General features: G+C 42.8%; 1 protein-coding gene across 9 annotated transcripts in view; it reads left to right on the forward strand.

Moving 5' to 3' along the window:
• Positions 1-16,514, forward strand: part of LOC122632598 (muscle calcium channel subunit alpha-1) — a 46,669-nt gene that overhangs the window by 24,090 nt on the left and 6,065 nt on the right. For 2 of the 9 annotated variants that reach the window (XR_006327897.1, XM_043819599.1), the window contains exons 23-41: positions 87-174; positions 817-924; positions 9,620-9,672; positions 9,971-10,117; positions 10,256-10,457; positions 10,574-10,843; positions 10,921-11,004; positions 11,094-11,282; positions 11,341-11,443; positions 11,522-11,676; positions 11,770-11,994; positions 12,076-12,280; positions 12,357-12,490; positions 12,566-12,667; positions 12,770-12,862; positions 12,990-13,108; positions 13,204-13,347; positions 13,987-14,030; positions 16,324-16,454. Coding sequence is in view for 7 of the 9 variants with exons in the window: in XM_043819599.1 (XP_043675534.1) it covers positions 87-174; positions 817-924; positions 9,620-9,672; positions 9,971-10,117; positions 10,256-10,457; positions 10,574-10,843; positions 10,921-11,004; positions 11,094-11,282; positions 11,341-11,443; positions 11,522-11,676; positions 11,770-11,994; positions 12,076-12,280; positions 12,357-12,490; positions 12,566-12,667; positions 12,770-12,862; positions 12,990-13,108; positions 13,204-13,347; positions 13,987-14,030; positions 16,324-16,454 (2,596 nt within the window). In the remaining 2 variants the exon portion in view is untranslated. Of the gene's footprint in view, positions 1-86; positions 175-816; positions 925-5,890; positions 5,999-9,619; positions 9,673-9,970; positions 10,118-10,255; positions 10,458-10,573; positions 10,844-10,920; positions 11,005-11,093; positions 11,283-11,340; positions 11,444-11,521; positions 11,677-11,769; positions 11,995-12,075; positions 12,281-12,356; positions 12,491-12,565; positions 12,668-12,769; positions 12,863-12,989; positions 13,109-13,203; positions 13,348-13,986; positions 14,031-14,706; positions 15,148-16,323; positions 16,455-16,514 lie in introns of those variants that run through there. The other 7 variants (XM_043819604.1, XM_043819601.1, XM_043819600.1 and 4 more) reach the window with 7 other exon arrangements.

Consider the following 16,514-nt stretch of genomic DNA (forward strand, 5'->3'; position numbering starts at 1 on the left):
TCCTTCTACTTTTACTTGTACTTTTTCTACTTCTTCGTCGTCGTCTTCTTCTTTTTCTTCTTCTTCTTCTCCTTCTTCTTTTTCAGTTCCGGCGCGATATCGGTGGTGAAGATACTCAGGGTGTTGCGCGTTCTCAGACCGTTGCGCGCCATCAACCGTGCCAAGGGATTAAAGGTAGGGCGATTTCTCTTAACGATTAGAGCGACGATTAAAAGCGATCGTCGGAATCGACGATTCTCCTTCTACTCGTCGTAGCTACCTGCGGTAGACGCAAACGCGTCGCGATCAAGTAGAACGTAATAACGTGTAAAGAGTTATTATCTTGGTTTAAACGCAACCGATGGATATCTAATATCTGTGACGCGTGATCTCTACGTTTCCTTCCTAAATGAACGATCGACGACGAAGATCCACGAAGCGAGAACGTGCTAGAATCGAAAGAAACGGATCGGACGGCGAATCAACTGAAACGAGCGAAATCTCGAGGCTGTCGTCTGTACGCCTTGCACGAGAATCTCTTTGCGGAGGATTAAATATATATATATATTATATAGATTATAAGAGAGATATATAGATATTATAAGAGAGATCAAAAGTAAATACGCACGCGTGCACGTACATACACGTGTACGCGCGCGTGTGAGTATGTTTGCGCGCTCGTGTAACGCGAGACTCGTGTTACGAGTACCTTCCTCTCGCAAAATTTTCTCTTGCGACGTGATAAACGAGTAAAAAAAAATATTATAAATGTGTGCCGATCACGCGTAATCTCTCTCGTGTAGGGCAAATCTATATTATGATTAATGTTGAACCCAGCACGTAGTACAATGCGTCATCGTAGCGGTAAAGACTATCGGAAACATAGTCCTCGTCACCAGCCTCCTGCAGTTCGTGTTCGCCGTCATAGGCGTACAACTTTTCAAGGTAGGATTGCCAGGCCCCAGATTGCTAAAAAAATAAAAGGTCCTGTGAGACTTTCCTTCGTACCTCTCTCTCTATCTTTCTATATTTCTTTCTCTTTCTTTCTTTCTCTCTCTCTCTCTCTCTCTCTCTCTCTCTGTCTCTGTCTATCTATCTATCTATCTATCTGTCTATCTATCTCACACACTCTCTTTCTCTCTCTATTTTCTTTCTATCTCTTTCTATTTGTAGTACACTAGAGTGGCATAATGTACCAAAACAACCTCAACGATTACAATCTTTTATCATCATCGACACTTCCCTTCAAGTTCATAAGTCCGTCCGTTCGTTCGTCCGTTCGTTCGTTCGTTCGTTCGTTCGTTCGTTCGTTCTTTTAAGCACTCAATGCAATGCCAATTAAAAAAAAAAAAAAGTGTTCACAAACATAAAAAAAAAAATATTCATTCTCTCACCGATTACCTACTTCGGTACGCCTACCTCTTATCTCGCAATCTCTCCGACGTTTCGAACATATATATTCTCTAATAATATTTTTCGATTTATTTATATTTCCAAGATAACCATCGAATTTAACGTCGAACGTGAAAGTTTCGAAAAAAAAAAGGAAAAGAAAAAAAAGAAAGGAAAGAAAAAAAATATGTTAAAGTAAATGCTCAAAAGAAAGATTGCGAGTAGTCGGCGACCGTTGTTTCTTTCCGTCAAATGCACCTTTGGGTATCTTTCCTGCGAAACGAGCTGTTTGCGTATAACTTAATAATTGAGTTTCTTGTCTCGGCACTCTCCCCGAAACCTCTCATCGCGACCATGTTTGTTTTGTGTAATTCCTCGAGCCCTTGTCGGAAAAGTTTGTTTATCCTAAAGCTGCTTTTACGGTAAATCTATGCACTTTACCATCTGGATATATTGGATAAACATCAATTTGAATTGGTAACGATAAATAATTCTGCATAACGATTATATATCGTTAAATTGGATTTCAATCGGACATGAGTTTCTTCGTAATCACGTTGACGATGTCGTCCAACTTTTGCTCCTTTCATTTCGTTTGTTTTTTTTTCTCTCTTTTTTATACGTACACGTACAGATAATTCATGTAAAAGCATCTTGAAAACGAACAGAATGTATTCATAATTTTGTATACGTACCACGTTAATCCCCGAAGCAATCGTGTAACGATGAATTTTTGTCCCTTTTTCTACCCGAGTATAGAACCTAGTTTGTTGTTAATCGTTGTTCGATGTCGATACTAACATAGTAATATAAAGACGGTAAAACACGATGCTTTTAACGATGTTGAGGAATACGACTGTTATCGTATTGTACATTCTTTTAAAGGGTTTTCAAGTACATCGTTTTAGAAATCCGTTGAAATAACGTCGTGTCGCGTCACATCGTTAAGGTATCGTCAAGTAGCGTAAAGACGAGTAAAGGGGGTCGGGAGGGAGGGGGGAGAGGAGACCGTAACTCAAGCAAAGCGAATCAAAAATGAGTTTCTTTCGTGAGAACTAGCGTAGGGTCCATTACGCCCTTCGTTTCTTTTTTTTTTTTTTTTAACCCAAGCTTTCATTTCTTCGTTTTTGTTTCACTTTTTTGTGTATTTTTACACGGTCTTATATATCTATGTATATCTATATATATATATATATATATATATATATATATATATATATATATGAGTATATATATGTGTGTATATATATACATAAATTACATACACATGTCTCTACCTCCTTTCGCTGTTACACTTTGCCGCTCGAAACTTTAAAGCTGGACTACTAAAACAGAGCAATTTTCATCGATCGACACAATACTTAAAACCACATATTCATATTCTCCTTGAAACACTTGAAAGAAACATTATTTTACAACGCGTGCCGCAAAACTGCCAACTACAGATCTCTATTAAAGCTAATCCCACGATCGGTAAAAACGAATCGAGTAACGAATCGAGCAACGAATCGAGCTGTCTCTATTTTTTCCGTCGAGAAACATGGGATTGGAACTCTTGTGAGATGTGTAGTACGTAGTGGTAAAAGAAAATTCACGCAGGCTTTCCTATTTAAAAAAGACTTTTGGTAGTAGAGAGATTGTTTGAAAATTGCATGCTTGTGCCGGCTGAGCGTTGCAGTGGTGTGCCGCTATATTAACACGAGAGAAAGGAACAAAAAGCGAGAAGAAGAACGATGAAGAAGGAGAAGAAACGGAAGAGGAAAAACAAAAGAAGGAGGCACTTTTAATGGCTTTTCATCATGGCTTGTCAAGGAGAAAAGTGAAAGGAAAAAATGAAGGATCCGACGAAAAGACACGGCAAATGGAGAACCGAGCTCCTTGCATTTACCCAAGCACAATTGTTGCTGCTTCAACGAAGAGAATGAATCAGGGCAATGATACAGAAATTGACAGATAACTATCTTTTCTACGTTTATCTTCTACTCGCTAGGTATGGATCGGCGAACGGTCCCGATCATTTGAGGTTTCCCTTCGTCGGAATTATCGTCGAGATACTCGTTGATTTAAGTTCCAAAGAAAATTTTGTAGTCGCGCGACCTCGTTCTTTGAAAATAGAAGCGCAAAGGAATTTCGTCGAGTAAGCGAAATTCCTCACGGAAGGTATCGTCTCGAATCCATCGTAAAAGGTCGACGATAAGTCTTGCGCGATTACATTTTCGTATCGAAACGCAACGAGACGGATCGATCGATATCCGATACATCTTAGACGTACAATTTAAACGTCTCACCTCCTTGGGTACGCTCCGCTTTAACCTCCAGATATTTGCGAAAAAAAAAAAAGAGAAAAGAAAGACCCTAGGGAGTAATGGTCAAACAGTGTTCATTGTACAAAAGAGACGAGCTCGCGAGTGATCGACGATTCTTTTCATATCGTTAACATTCATTCTGCACGGACTAACACCGTTTAACTTTCGATCGATGGCCTAACGTGAACGTACAATACATATACAAAGATATTTAGAAGATCGTAGCATAGTTTAGTCGATGTTCATAGACACAGTGTGTTTATTAGTTTCGTCTAATTAACCATAAGCAAATGCGAAGCATTTAGTCAAACACAAAATAATATATTATATCGCTCTCGTAGTTTCATGTGTGTCGATCGCTTACCACTATACGCTCCTTTCTTTCTCCTTTTCTCTCTTTATCTCTCTCTCTCTCTCTGTTTATCTTTGTCTTTTTCTCTATGTCTCTCTCTCTCTCTCTATCCATCTATCTATCTATCTGTCTATCTATCTATCTATCTCTCCTATAAGTATATGCGGCCAAGCGAGCAAATAGTCTTTTATACATACACACACGCAGACACAAACACACACGATGACAAAAGAAACGTAGCGTTTTATGAAGCATTCGCATTGATTTGACTCTAGCTAGATTGCGAGTGCCTAGTGTTCGACGGAATGCGAGAGGATGCAAGTGTTCCGATATTTTAGAATGAAATAGCGAAGCGAGACGAACGAGCCGATGACGCTCGACTCTCTTACTCTTAAATTAATCTTATTAAGATTTCGAAAAGACGCAAGTTAGTAATTTTGACGGAACGTAAATGATTCGCGACGATTATCGTCCCCTGTTTTTTTTCTTTCTCTCTTTCTCTCTCTTTCTCTTTCTCTCTCTTTCTAACTATCTCTTGCTCTTTCTCTCTCTCTCTCTCTCTCTCTCTCTCTCTCTATCTCTGTCTCTGTCTCTGTCTCTATCACTATCTCTATGTCTCTTCTCTCCAGATTAAATTCGCGAACGCGGCTGAAAAGAAAAGCACTCGAGCTAGTGCGATCGGTGAGATTTCGAGGAGAAACGAACGGCGATGTAAGACGTTACTCTAATCCCATAGGTGCATTGCCGAGAAAAGATGAACACCGCGATAACTAGCAACAAATAGCGTGGGTTGGATGGATGGCGAGGGCTTAGTTCACGATTGAAAAGAGAAAAGCTCACGTGATCGTGATTCGCGCGTGTGTGTGTATATATGTATATGCGTGTGTATATATATATATATAAATATACGTATAAATATACACACCTATATAATATATAATAAGTTTGCGTGTCATGGTTCAAAAGTAAGCTGCGAGAAGAGTTAGCGAAAAAAAAGAAAAAACAGGGATAAGGAATAAGAGAATCGAAAGAAAAAAAAAGAGAAATAAGTGAATAAAACAGAAACAGAAAAAAAAGAAAATGGAAAAATAAAAGTCGTCGCACGGACGATTTAACCGATGAAAGGAGAGTCGAGATGGAAAGCGAGCGACTTGCTGGGTTTAAAACCGATTTGATGTCAGTCTCATTATCGTTCTTCTACGGTTATCTATTCGACTCTTTCTTTCCGAGTGCGGAGAGAGAGCATCCTTCGAAACGAAATTTCACGAGGAACGAGATACGATTTGCGCAAGAGCTAAGCCTCGCTCGCCTCCCTGTCTATAGCAGTCCGTACGTTGGACGTATTTTACGCGCGTGTGTGTATTACGCGTCGTTAATCGTGTCGGAAAGAAGAGGCAATGCTTACCGGTAGCAGATCGCTTTCATTTTCCTCCTCCTGCTATTAGCGGTAATAGGTCACGAGAGACAAACGAGAGATCGATCAAATACGATAGGAGCTTTACCGAAAGGAGATAAATATGTTTATCGAAGAACAAGAAAATATCAAAAGATACAAAAAAGAAAAAAATGAAAAGAATGATTGAACGGAAAGAAGCGAGATAACGTTCGTGCGCATCTAAGCGTTCTTTTTCTCTCTAACGTTTTCCCCTTTAATATTAATAATAATAATATTAATAATAATAATAATAATAATAAAAGAAAAAAAATAAGACGCACAGCCCCCAGCGAGTGAAAATAGCAGCCCCCCTGATTAATGCTATTCTGTTTTTTTTTTGTTTTCTCTGTCTCTCTTACTCTCACCACCCCGTCTTCCCCGCTGTGCTCGTACGCCCTGCTCACCTGCCCCGAACTACGTAAAAAGTACGTAGTGAAGTGTGTGATTGTCGCCATTAAAACGATTGGCAACATTATGTTGGTCACCTATCTCCTACAGTTCATGTTCGCTGTTATCGGGGTACAGCTGTTTAAGGTAACGCCAACAACACCATCACATTAGAGGCTATAATTATAAAGCAGCGACGATCTTTTTTCTTTTCTTTTCCTTTCTTCTATTCTTCCTTTCCCTTTCTCTCTATTCTTTCTCTCTTTCTCTCTTTCTCTCTTCGTCGACGATAGGCACCAGACTCTCTCTCTCTCTCTCTTTCTCTCTCTCTCTCTTTCTCTTTCCTTCTCTCTATCTACCTATCTAGCTCTCTACCTATCTCTCTCTCTCTCTCTCTCTCTCTCTCTCTCTCTCTCTCTCTCTCTCTCTCTCTCGTCTAAAACTCGCTTTACAAGCCGTTTCCCGTTTTTCGGAAATTCGAATTTCCTTCGCGAAATACGCGGTGGCCTCAAAAGGAAATCGACGCATGGCGGATATCGCTGATTTCGTTACAACGATTGGACATTGGAAATCGAAGATATAGATTACGAAGCTAATACGACAATTGCGATTTTCGATGCATTAAATCTGTTTATCGATCTGTTTTCTGCGATTCGAACCTTTCGAGCACTTAGGCACCACGTGTTTCGATGACGTTTGTGCATGTACTTACACGACCAACTTTGATGTACCATTTAAATGACATTTTATCGGACTAACCCTAAACTTTCTTTCATTCGACGAAGAGAAAAACGATAGCAACGGGAATATGTCCTAAATACAGAATTGCATTTGATACCAATCGTTGTCACGAGATTTACCAACTTGAATGTTTGTATTTACATAATCGTATTGCGATAGTTGTTCCTATCGATCCGAACGGATGATTAACTTCTTAATCCTATATTAGACTTAAACATCGCGAAAGACCATGTGACAGTGATTGATTATCTTAAACGCGTTATCTCTGGTTGCTGTCGATACTTCTCCTCGTGTTAATGGTTACGTCATTATCAGAGCACGGTAATACACAATACACTGTTAACAGTTTGGCGTCTAAAAGTCAAAGGAGGTCACTAAGCGGATATATTTTATTTATGACTACGTATAAACATATATATATATATATATACATATACATATATATATCATCAGTCGCACCGATTCAATGAATGCATTTGTAGTCTTCATACTCGATAGTCGAGACATACATATAAGATAATTTGATATGGCATGCCAATGTTTCGTTGTAAATGTGAGAATGTAGCTTTAGTCGTAGTGCATGTCGAGGTGCACGAGATTTACAAATTATCAGCGGCTTTCACGGAAAAACGAATTACCGAGAGACAAAATATAGCTCTTTGTGCTCCTTGCGCTTTGTTTCGTTGTAACGATCGTTGATCGACGCGAAGGAAGCTGTGGTATTCGTTTAGCCGTCATTACTAAGATTTATATCATAAACTGTATTTTGACGTAATTATTATACAAATTAGCACGTAAGAAATAGTTAGTCGTTAGTCAATAAATAGAAATAAGTATAACGAACATGTAGCAAGTGTTAAAAACTATCGACTCGCTCACCAATGGGAAAACACTATTTTTCGGTAATGTGCGATGGGAAGTTGGACGGAGTACGTCGAAACGGTGCGTGATCATCAAAGGAAATTCCGTCTGCCTCTTCTATCGGATTAAAAACGGATAGGACGAGTTTAACGCGTACAGGTGATAAAAAGTCGTCTCCTCCGCGTTAAAGGGCCTTACACGCGTCGTAAAATAATATTCTTTTAGCCGTCGTACACGTGTCTCCCGGGAAGAAATATAGGAATAAAAAGGACAAAGAAAAATGATTATTGTTCTTGCTTTCGAACGTTTTAAGAAAATGAAATCGGTCGAGAGGTCATCGAAAAGTCGGTCATGGCGTTGCTTCCGTCCCCGAGTGCATCGAATTGTTTCACTCTATCGAGGATCCCGACGATCATTTCGAATGATTCGCAAGCAGAGGAGATGCAACGTTGTAAAGAATGATACCATTTCCAAATGAAGGATAAGGACGATGCTGTTTCTGCACGAGCGACGACCCGTAACGCCTGTGCTTTTTCACTTGCAAGCAATTATGGATTACAAGACAGAAAGAATCGCCGACGAAAGCTGCGTTATTTCGATCTGTCCTTTGTATCAATTGTAAGAGCTTCTGCTTGGCTAGCAATTAGTAAGTTCAGCTTGGCGCACCGCAGTTGGCGCATTCTCAATGCTTTTTTCTTCACCCGTTCAACCCACAACGAATCCAATGTCGGCGCGTACTTGACTCGGTTTGAAAAGAAAAAAAAAAAAAAAAAAAGAAAAAGAAAAAAAAGAGAAAAGTAAGAAAAAAGAAAGAAAAAAGAAAAAAAGAAAAGGACATTTGAAAAATACTCTCGCACTAAAATTACGTCGTAATCGGAGCGCAAATTCCCTCGCGTGTACGAGTACTCGCGAGATTCTCTCTCATATATGTATTTCCCTATTAATTATCTTTCCTTCTAATCTACCGAGCCATAGATCTAATTCATTTTACCGAAACGCGCTGTAATCCAATTGCGAGCGTCAATTATCGTCTTGAAAGAGAGATCACGCTTTCTAATAGATATAACGTAGTCGGAAATAAGCGAATAGAGGGTGCATCGAATTTTCCCCGAAATTTCCAACGTGGAGAAGGCATTCTCGCGTTATCCCGTTAAAACGCGTTAACGGCGCCGTACATACGTAATCTCACCGATATCGATCGATGTATTCGCGTCGTCGACATACGGACCTTAAATCGAAGGGAACGCAGGGCCAATCCCCGATCTTCATATCAAATTCACTCTTCGAGCTATCCGACGTCTTTCCACTTATACAGAGTTACAGACCGATGGATACCTCAATACTTTTCCGTACGATCGGTTAACAAGAGGATCGATCGAGCATCGCATCGTCATTTGTACATATAACTACATACCACACACATATTTGCACGTCGAAAGGAATGTATTCATTCTCTATCTTTTTCTATTTCTCTCCCACCCCTATCTCTCTCTTTTCTGTCAATCTATCTATCTATCTATCTATCTATCTATCTATCTATCTGTCTGTCTGTCTGTCTGTCTGTCTGTCTGTCTATCTATCTATCTATCTATCTATCTATCTATCTATCTATCTATCTATCTACCTAGCTATCTACCTATCACGCCCGAGTTTCACCGATCTAACACTTTTACTTTACTCGATCACACGCTAACGTTTTATTATTTGCTCTTGCAAGAATGGCCAATTAATATAGTGTGCTCAACTATGCGAGACATTTTCGATAATCTGGAAAGTCGGTCAAGCAGTGGATCGCAGTGTCCTGTTAATGAGAGAGAGAGACCTCGCATTTACTTTCTCATTAATAACAACACGTCCAACGCAGAAACGTTTCGTCAAGGATCGTTATACCTGTTTTCTTCGATTCGTTCTTTGCCGATTCGCGTGTAATAATAAAAGAGCGTATACGTGACCACGTGTACGTGGAATATTAAAAATTCGTCATCTCTCGAAAGATGACGCATCGTTGCTCGCTGCTTTACACAGAAGCACTTTACCCGTGAAAACTAAGTTTCTTGACCTGCTTTCAAGATTATTGATACGCTCCGTGGCTTTTAAAGGAATTATGTTATAAATTTCACGTCGACTCCTTCTCCTTTGCACTAACGATATTTTTATGTTATTTAGGGCAAGTTTTTCTATTGTACCGATGCATCGAAAATGACGAAGGAAGAATGCCAGTAAGTTATCGACAATTAATTTCTTTTCTCCGTTTTAATTGAATTTATGCGACACGAAGAGTCCAGGGCGAAACGTTAACGTCGTTAAATCGAAAAAGAACTTTGCCGGTGGTGGTAGTGGCGAAGTTCATCGCGGGAGGGGGAGGGGAAAGGAAGAAACTACGTTCGTAAAATTGCATGCACCTTGCATCCTGTCGGTAGCGCGGCTCGCGTTTCCCATCGTGTCCTTTAAAAACCGACGTCGTCTCCTACTCTAACGTCGAAAGGGTAATATCGTTCGAGACATCATTACTTTCAGGGGTACTTATCTGGAATTCGAGAATGGCAATATCAATAGACCTGTCGTTAGAGAAAGAGAGTGGGAGCAACGTCGTTTCCACTTTGATGATGTTGCCAAGGCGATGCTGACCCTCTTTACGGTTTCAACATTCGAAGGCTGGCCAGGGTAAGTCTCTTTTGACTTTGGCACGAATGTCTCGAAGAAGAAGAGCTTTTACGTAACGGATGCTTCGATAAGATATTAAAACGCCGGAAGGAAGGAGCCCTCTTTGAAGCCCTCTTTCTCTTGTTATTATTACGCTAGGCTGTTGAATTGGTCGATCGATTCCAACAAGGAAGATCACGGACCGATTCACAATTTTCGGCCGATCGTGGCCGCCTACTACATAATCTACATCATCATCATAGCATTTTTCATGGTCAACATCTTCGTGGGTTTCGTCATTGTCACCTTTCAGAACGAGGGTGAACAGGAGTACAAAAATTGCGAGCTCGATAAGAATCAGGTAATAAGATCGGATATTTATTACGGTCTCGCGAGTAACCCGTCGACGCGTTTATAATAACGCGGCGTAATCGAAAAACGTCATCAGCCGACTTAACGAGTTTATTGATCGTCTAGCGGAACTGTATCGAGTTCGCGTTGAAAGCGAAACCCGTTCGACGATATATACCGAAGCATCGAATACAATACAAAGTTTGGTGGTTCGTCACTTCTCAACCGTTTGAGTACACGATATTCACATTGATCATGATAAACACCGTCACCCTTGCGATGAAGTTCTATCAGCAACCGACGCTATACACCGAAGTTCTCGACGTGCTCAATATGATTTTCACCGCAGTGTTCGCCCTCGAGTTCGTCTTTAAACTCGCAGCTTTTCGATTCAAGGTACGAGCGAAAGCGACGTTTTTATCGTATCGTTAACAAAAAGCCGTGGCTTGCCCTTACAAATCTCTTCTTCGCAGAATTACTTTGGCGATGCCTGGAACGTATTTGACTTCATTATCGTTCTCGGAAGTTTCATCGACATCGTATACTCGGAGGTTAACGTAAGTCGTCCTCCAGACACGTATATACGTATATACCGAAGTATGTTACTTCGATCGAATGATTGATTCTTCTTTCTCGTGCCTTTCAGCCCGGCTCGACCATCATTTCCATCAATTTCTTTCGACTGTTTCGAGTGATGCGCCTCGTTAAACTGTTGAGCAGAGGAGAAGGCATAAGAACGCTTCTCTGGACCTTTATCAAATCCTTCCAAGCTCTACCCTACGTAGCCCTTCTAATCATAATGCTCTTTTTCATCTACGCGGTAATAGGCATGCAGGTAAAGTACTCGAACCTTTCTCTTTCTTCGACAAAATTACGTTATCGTCCTTTCCTAGGTTTTCGGAAAGATCGCGATAGACGACGATACGTCCATATACCGTAACAACAACTTTCAATCGTTCCCGCAAGCAGTCCTCGTTTTATTCAGATCTGCGACGGGTACGACATTCCGTTACTTCGCTCTTGCATGCGTTAACTCGCAATAACGTTCGACGAATACTTCGATTCTTTCTCCAGGTGAATCTTGGCAAGAGATCATGATGGACTGTTCGGCCCAACCGACCAAAGTAAAGTGCGATCCAAACAGCGACGAATATAACAATCCATCCGGTTGCGGATCGGACATAGCATTTCCCTACTTCATATCGTTCTACGTTCTCTGTTCCTTTCTAGTAAGTCCCGTTTATTCCGTTATTCGGGATCTTCGTAGATAGTCTCTTCGAATACCATCGGATTTGATTATCGGACATTTATAATCTTTGCAGATCATCAATCTATTCGTTGCCGTCATTATGGACAACTTTGATTACTTGACGAGAGACTGGTCGATATTGGGACCGCATCACTTGGACGAGTTCATTCGTTTATGGTCCGAATACGATCCCGACGCGAAAGGACGTATCAAGCATCTCGACGTTGTAACGCTGCTACGAAAAATATCACCACCCTTGGGTTTCGGTAAACTTTGCCCGCACAGAGTCGCTTGCAAGGTCGGTCGATAGTTAAAGTCTGGAGCGACGTAATTAGATACGATACGTGATCGATACGTCGTTCGGTGATACGTTTTTCAGAGGCTGGTTTCGATGAACATGCCATTGAACAGCGACGGCACGGTCCTTTTCAACGCGACCCTATTCGCCGTTGTAAGAACATCGCTGAGGATTAAAACGGAAGGAAACATCGACGATGCGAACGCCGAACTTAGAGCCGTGATTAAGAAGATTTGGAAGAGAACCAGTCCAAAACTCTTAGACCAAGTCGTACCACCGCCAGGAGGTATCTTAAGCTTCATTTAACGCCGAACATAATAAGTTTATCGCGAAAGGCAATAACGTCGCTTTAAACTTTTCAGTCGACGACGAGGTAACGGTCGGCAAGTTCTACGCAACTTTCCTCATCCAGGACTACTTTCGTAGATTCAAGAAGCGCAAAGAACAGGAAATGAGAGAGGGTGATAAGGAATGTCACAATACGGTAACGCTACAGGTAAGAGAGAAATTCGAACGGATCGACCGAACGCATTACGATCGATGCCATTTAACTCTTCTCTTCCTATTCAAGGCTGGCTTGAGAACTTTGCACGAAGCAGGTCCCGAGTTGAAGAGAGCGATCTCTGGTAATTTGGAAGAGCTTATGGACGACAATCCGGAACCTACGCACAGGGTATGATGTCATTGCCTGATCAACGATTACGCGACGACGATTGCGAGACACGTCGCGAACGAAAACGACGAGAAATTTCTTATTCGTTCTTTTTTTTTTCAGAGAAACCATTCGCTGTTCGGTAGCGTCTGGTCGAGCATGCGTAAAGGACATCACAGCTTCCACAGAGCGAGATCGCTCAAAGTGAACTCCAAGGTAAAGAATCGTGTGGATACGTGCACGATCTACCTTAATGTTGGTCGATTTAATCGACAGTTTTCTTTTTGTTTCCTTATCATTTTTTTTGTTTTTTTTTTTCTTTCTATTTTTCTTTCATTCGTAGGCTTCCCCCACGAATTCCATAGACTTTCTGTCGTATTCCTCTTTGCAGAGGGGCGTCGGATCAGACGCTCCTAATCAAATCACCGCAAGATCCCATCAAGTCGTGCCAAACGTAGCTGGGTGAGTCCTCGTAATCTCTCTAACGAACAGAATTCTAAACGTCGTACGACGTCTTTAAACTGCGAGCTCATAAATCGTATCGATTCTACTTGAAGCGGTCTAAGCGACAGCGCGATGAACCAAATGGGAATGGACCCGAGATTAACCGGCGTCGAAGAAAGTATTCCCTTGAGACCTCTCGCCGTCTTTGGCAACACTACGCAACGTTCAGCCTATCATAGCTCTTACAAAATGGTCGGGTAAGTAAAGAACCAGCGAAGATATTATTTTGGCCGGAGCGGCCAAATCGCGTGTCCTGTTTCTTTGTTAGGCATCGTGTCGGTCATCGTCATCAGTGGTTTACGCATTTATTATGTTTCAAAACGATACGTATCTCTCTTTCTCTCTCTCTCTCTCTCTCTCTTTCTTTCTCTCTCTCTCTCTCTCTCTCTCTCTCTCTCTCTCTCTCTCTCTCTCTCTCTCTGTCGCTATCTATCTTTCGATATCGCGTCATGTAATTTTAGTGCATGCAACATGTTCATTCGACGACGTACTACGTACGATCCGATCGAATTCGGTCAAAACTTTTTGGTGAAACGAACAAATTTAACAGCTGTTCGTCCCGAAAAAAATTAGTTTTTGTCTAGACAAATGATTGTACATACCTACATAGTCGCGAGATTAGGATTTCCTCGAAACGCGCAAGCAAGATCCGAGATCCTTTCTTTTTTTTTTTTTTCCATTGCGCCCACGTAGCTTCGTACGCAGAATCTTATCTATTTGCGTGCACGCGTTATCGTTTTCGCCTTTTGGCAGTTTCATAGCTCCGCGCGTCGACGACACGTATCATTGGTATTCTCATCGTCCTACGCTTTTCTGTTTACTGTCGTACGTTTCAGTGGACCGGGTAGCGGTAACTATCTTCATCCCAATAGTGAATATGGTAAGACAAGTTAGGGGTCTGCGACTAGTAGCTCGCTTTTATTTGATTAAACTATGTATTGCTCGCTTGCCGCGCCTGCATGCTTTCCGTTTTAATCAATCATTTATATTTATATTATATTTATATATATACATATATATATGTATGTATGTATGTATGTATGTATGTATATATATATATCTATTAACCTTAGTCAACCACGAATTGTCTCCTGACTAACGACGACCAAGCGAGGAGAGATAATCGAAGAAAATATTCTCGTTCGCGAGGATGCGCGATTACGCGAAATTGGTCTATTTATACAGGAGACAATCGGCGACGAATCAGCAAGGCCGTACTGCCGTTAAGACGCCAAGCTCGATCGACGAATCGAAAGAATCGACGATTAGCGACCGTTGCGTCTCAGCCGCAGCAACGGCGTATGCAAATAATCGCATGTCGTTTGCGCTGTTCTCGTACGATCCGATATCGTTTATGAAGCGTGCCCGATCGGTCTGACGACGTCCCTAGAAAGGATCGTTTACCGCGTCGGGCACGTAGTAATGTCCTTGGCTCGTGGCGATACGGCCTGGTAAACGTAACTAAAAGAATGGTTTTTCGCCCGTTTTTCTCTTTCACCGGCCTGCGTGCGTGCATACGGCTTGCGTGCGTGTGTCCCTGGACTGCTCGATGGCAGTCTTCAGGACGGAGTCGAGCGGCAGTTGACGCCACCTACCCCTCCGCCACGAAGGATACCAGGACAGAGCACTAGCAGCACCGTTACGAGCACCGGCACGATCCACCCTACCACCGCCGTCACTGGCACCGCCGTCACTGACACAGTCGTCACAGCGGTCACGGGAACGAGCGCAAACACCTCGACTACCGCGACCAGCCCCACTTCCTCTTCGAATGGCACCAATCGTTACTATACCTACGCGACGGGGGGCTGCTGCGTCGATTGTGCCGTCTGGAGCAATCACGGTACGAGACCTTGTCGCTCATCGATATAGATAGTTAGATTAAACGATAGAAATACGAATTAGAAATGCGAGAAGACAACGAATTCGATCTCGTACCGGACACGAGCGTGGCCGTAGACGATCAGGAGGAGGAGGAGGAGGAAGAGGAGGAGGAGGAGGAAGAAGAGGAAGAGGAGGAGGAAGAGGAGGAAGATGAGGAGGAGGAGGAGGAGGAGGAGGAAGAAAAGGAGGAGGAGGAGGAGGAGGAGGAGGAGGAGGAGGACGACGACGACGACGACGAGGAGGAGGAGGAGGAGGAGGAAGATGAGGAATCGTCGATCGCAAGCGGTAGCAGCGATTCCGGTACCTGGAACAACTCCGAGGGTGGCGCGCGTCCAATGGCAAAATCACCGTCGTCCGCGGGAGATATAAAGAGAACGACGAGCCCGATGTTGCGGCCTGCGCCGACGACGCAAATACACAAGTTTGGAAGTCGAGCACGAGCACGCGCACGAACCGCGGCTGCACCCTTGAGACCGAGCATCCTGTTCGCGCGGTCGCGACGTCAGAGCGACACCAGCGGAAAATCGGCACCGTCTAGTTTCCGTAGATGTCGCGAGGCCGTTTCCGAAGCGGCCGACGGAACCGCGAGCGACCCTCCGAGCGATCCTCCGAGCGATCCGCCGAGCGACGCCGTCGAAGGGACCATCGGGGGGACCATCGGAGGGACCATCGGAGGGACCATCGGAGGAACCATCGGAAGCCTCGCCAACGGCCTCAAAATGGCGCAGACTCAGGCGATCGCCGTTGCCGGTTTCCTCGCCGACGTCGATTCGCGTCAATGGCGCGTCTGCGAGTCCTGCTTCTCCCACCGAGCCTCCTTCCACGGCAGAGGTGACGCCTACCTACGAGCCTACCCTTCGAGCCTACCTTCGATTCGTCGCAGCCGCTCGAACCACGCGCACTTTTCTTTTCTTTTCTTTTCTTTTTTTTCTCTCTTTTCTTTTTTTTTCTTTCTGTCTTTCTTTCTTTTCTTCTTACTTTCTTTTTTTTTCTCTCTCCCACTCTCTCATCTAACTCCCCCATCGCTCTCTTTTTCACATCTCTTTCTCGTCCTTTTGTGTAAGTAAGTATTTTGAACGTTTCGACTAACACTCGTACTTTATTTCTTTCTATCCATATATCTTTTTTCTCTCTTTTTCACGCTTGGAATAACACATTTGTCCGTTCATGTGGTTTGTCATTCGCGCGTGACTCGCGCGACGTGCAGCATCGAAGAGTTCGAGAAACTAGTCCCCCGAAGTCGATACGCGTTAACCTTTTCATTGTTTTGCCCCATCGCGCATCATTAGTTCCATCCTGGGCCGGAGAGAGCAACGGAAGCGTCGGAGCCGAACGGCTTTCTCATAGTTTGCCTGGTAGTCCTGCCGATCGAAAGCCGAACTTCGAAGTGATCGGAAGCGCCGAGAGTTTGGTCGGACGGGTGAGTAAATCGACTTTTTTTTCGTCTTTAAACTTGCGCAAGATATAGACGGACCGATGA

The sequence above is a fragment of the Vespula pensylvanica genome, chromosome 10 (genome assembly GCF_014466175.1).
Source record: "Vespula pensylvanica isolate Volc-1 chromosome 10, ASM1446617v1, whole genome shotgun sequence".
NCBI lineage: Eukaryota > Metazoa > Arthropoda > Insecta > Hymenoptera > Vespidae > Vespula > Vespula pensylvanica.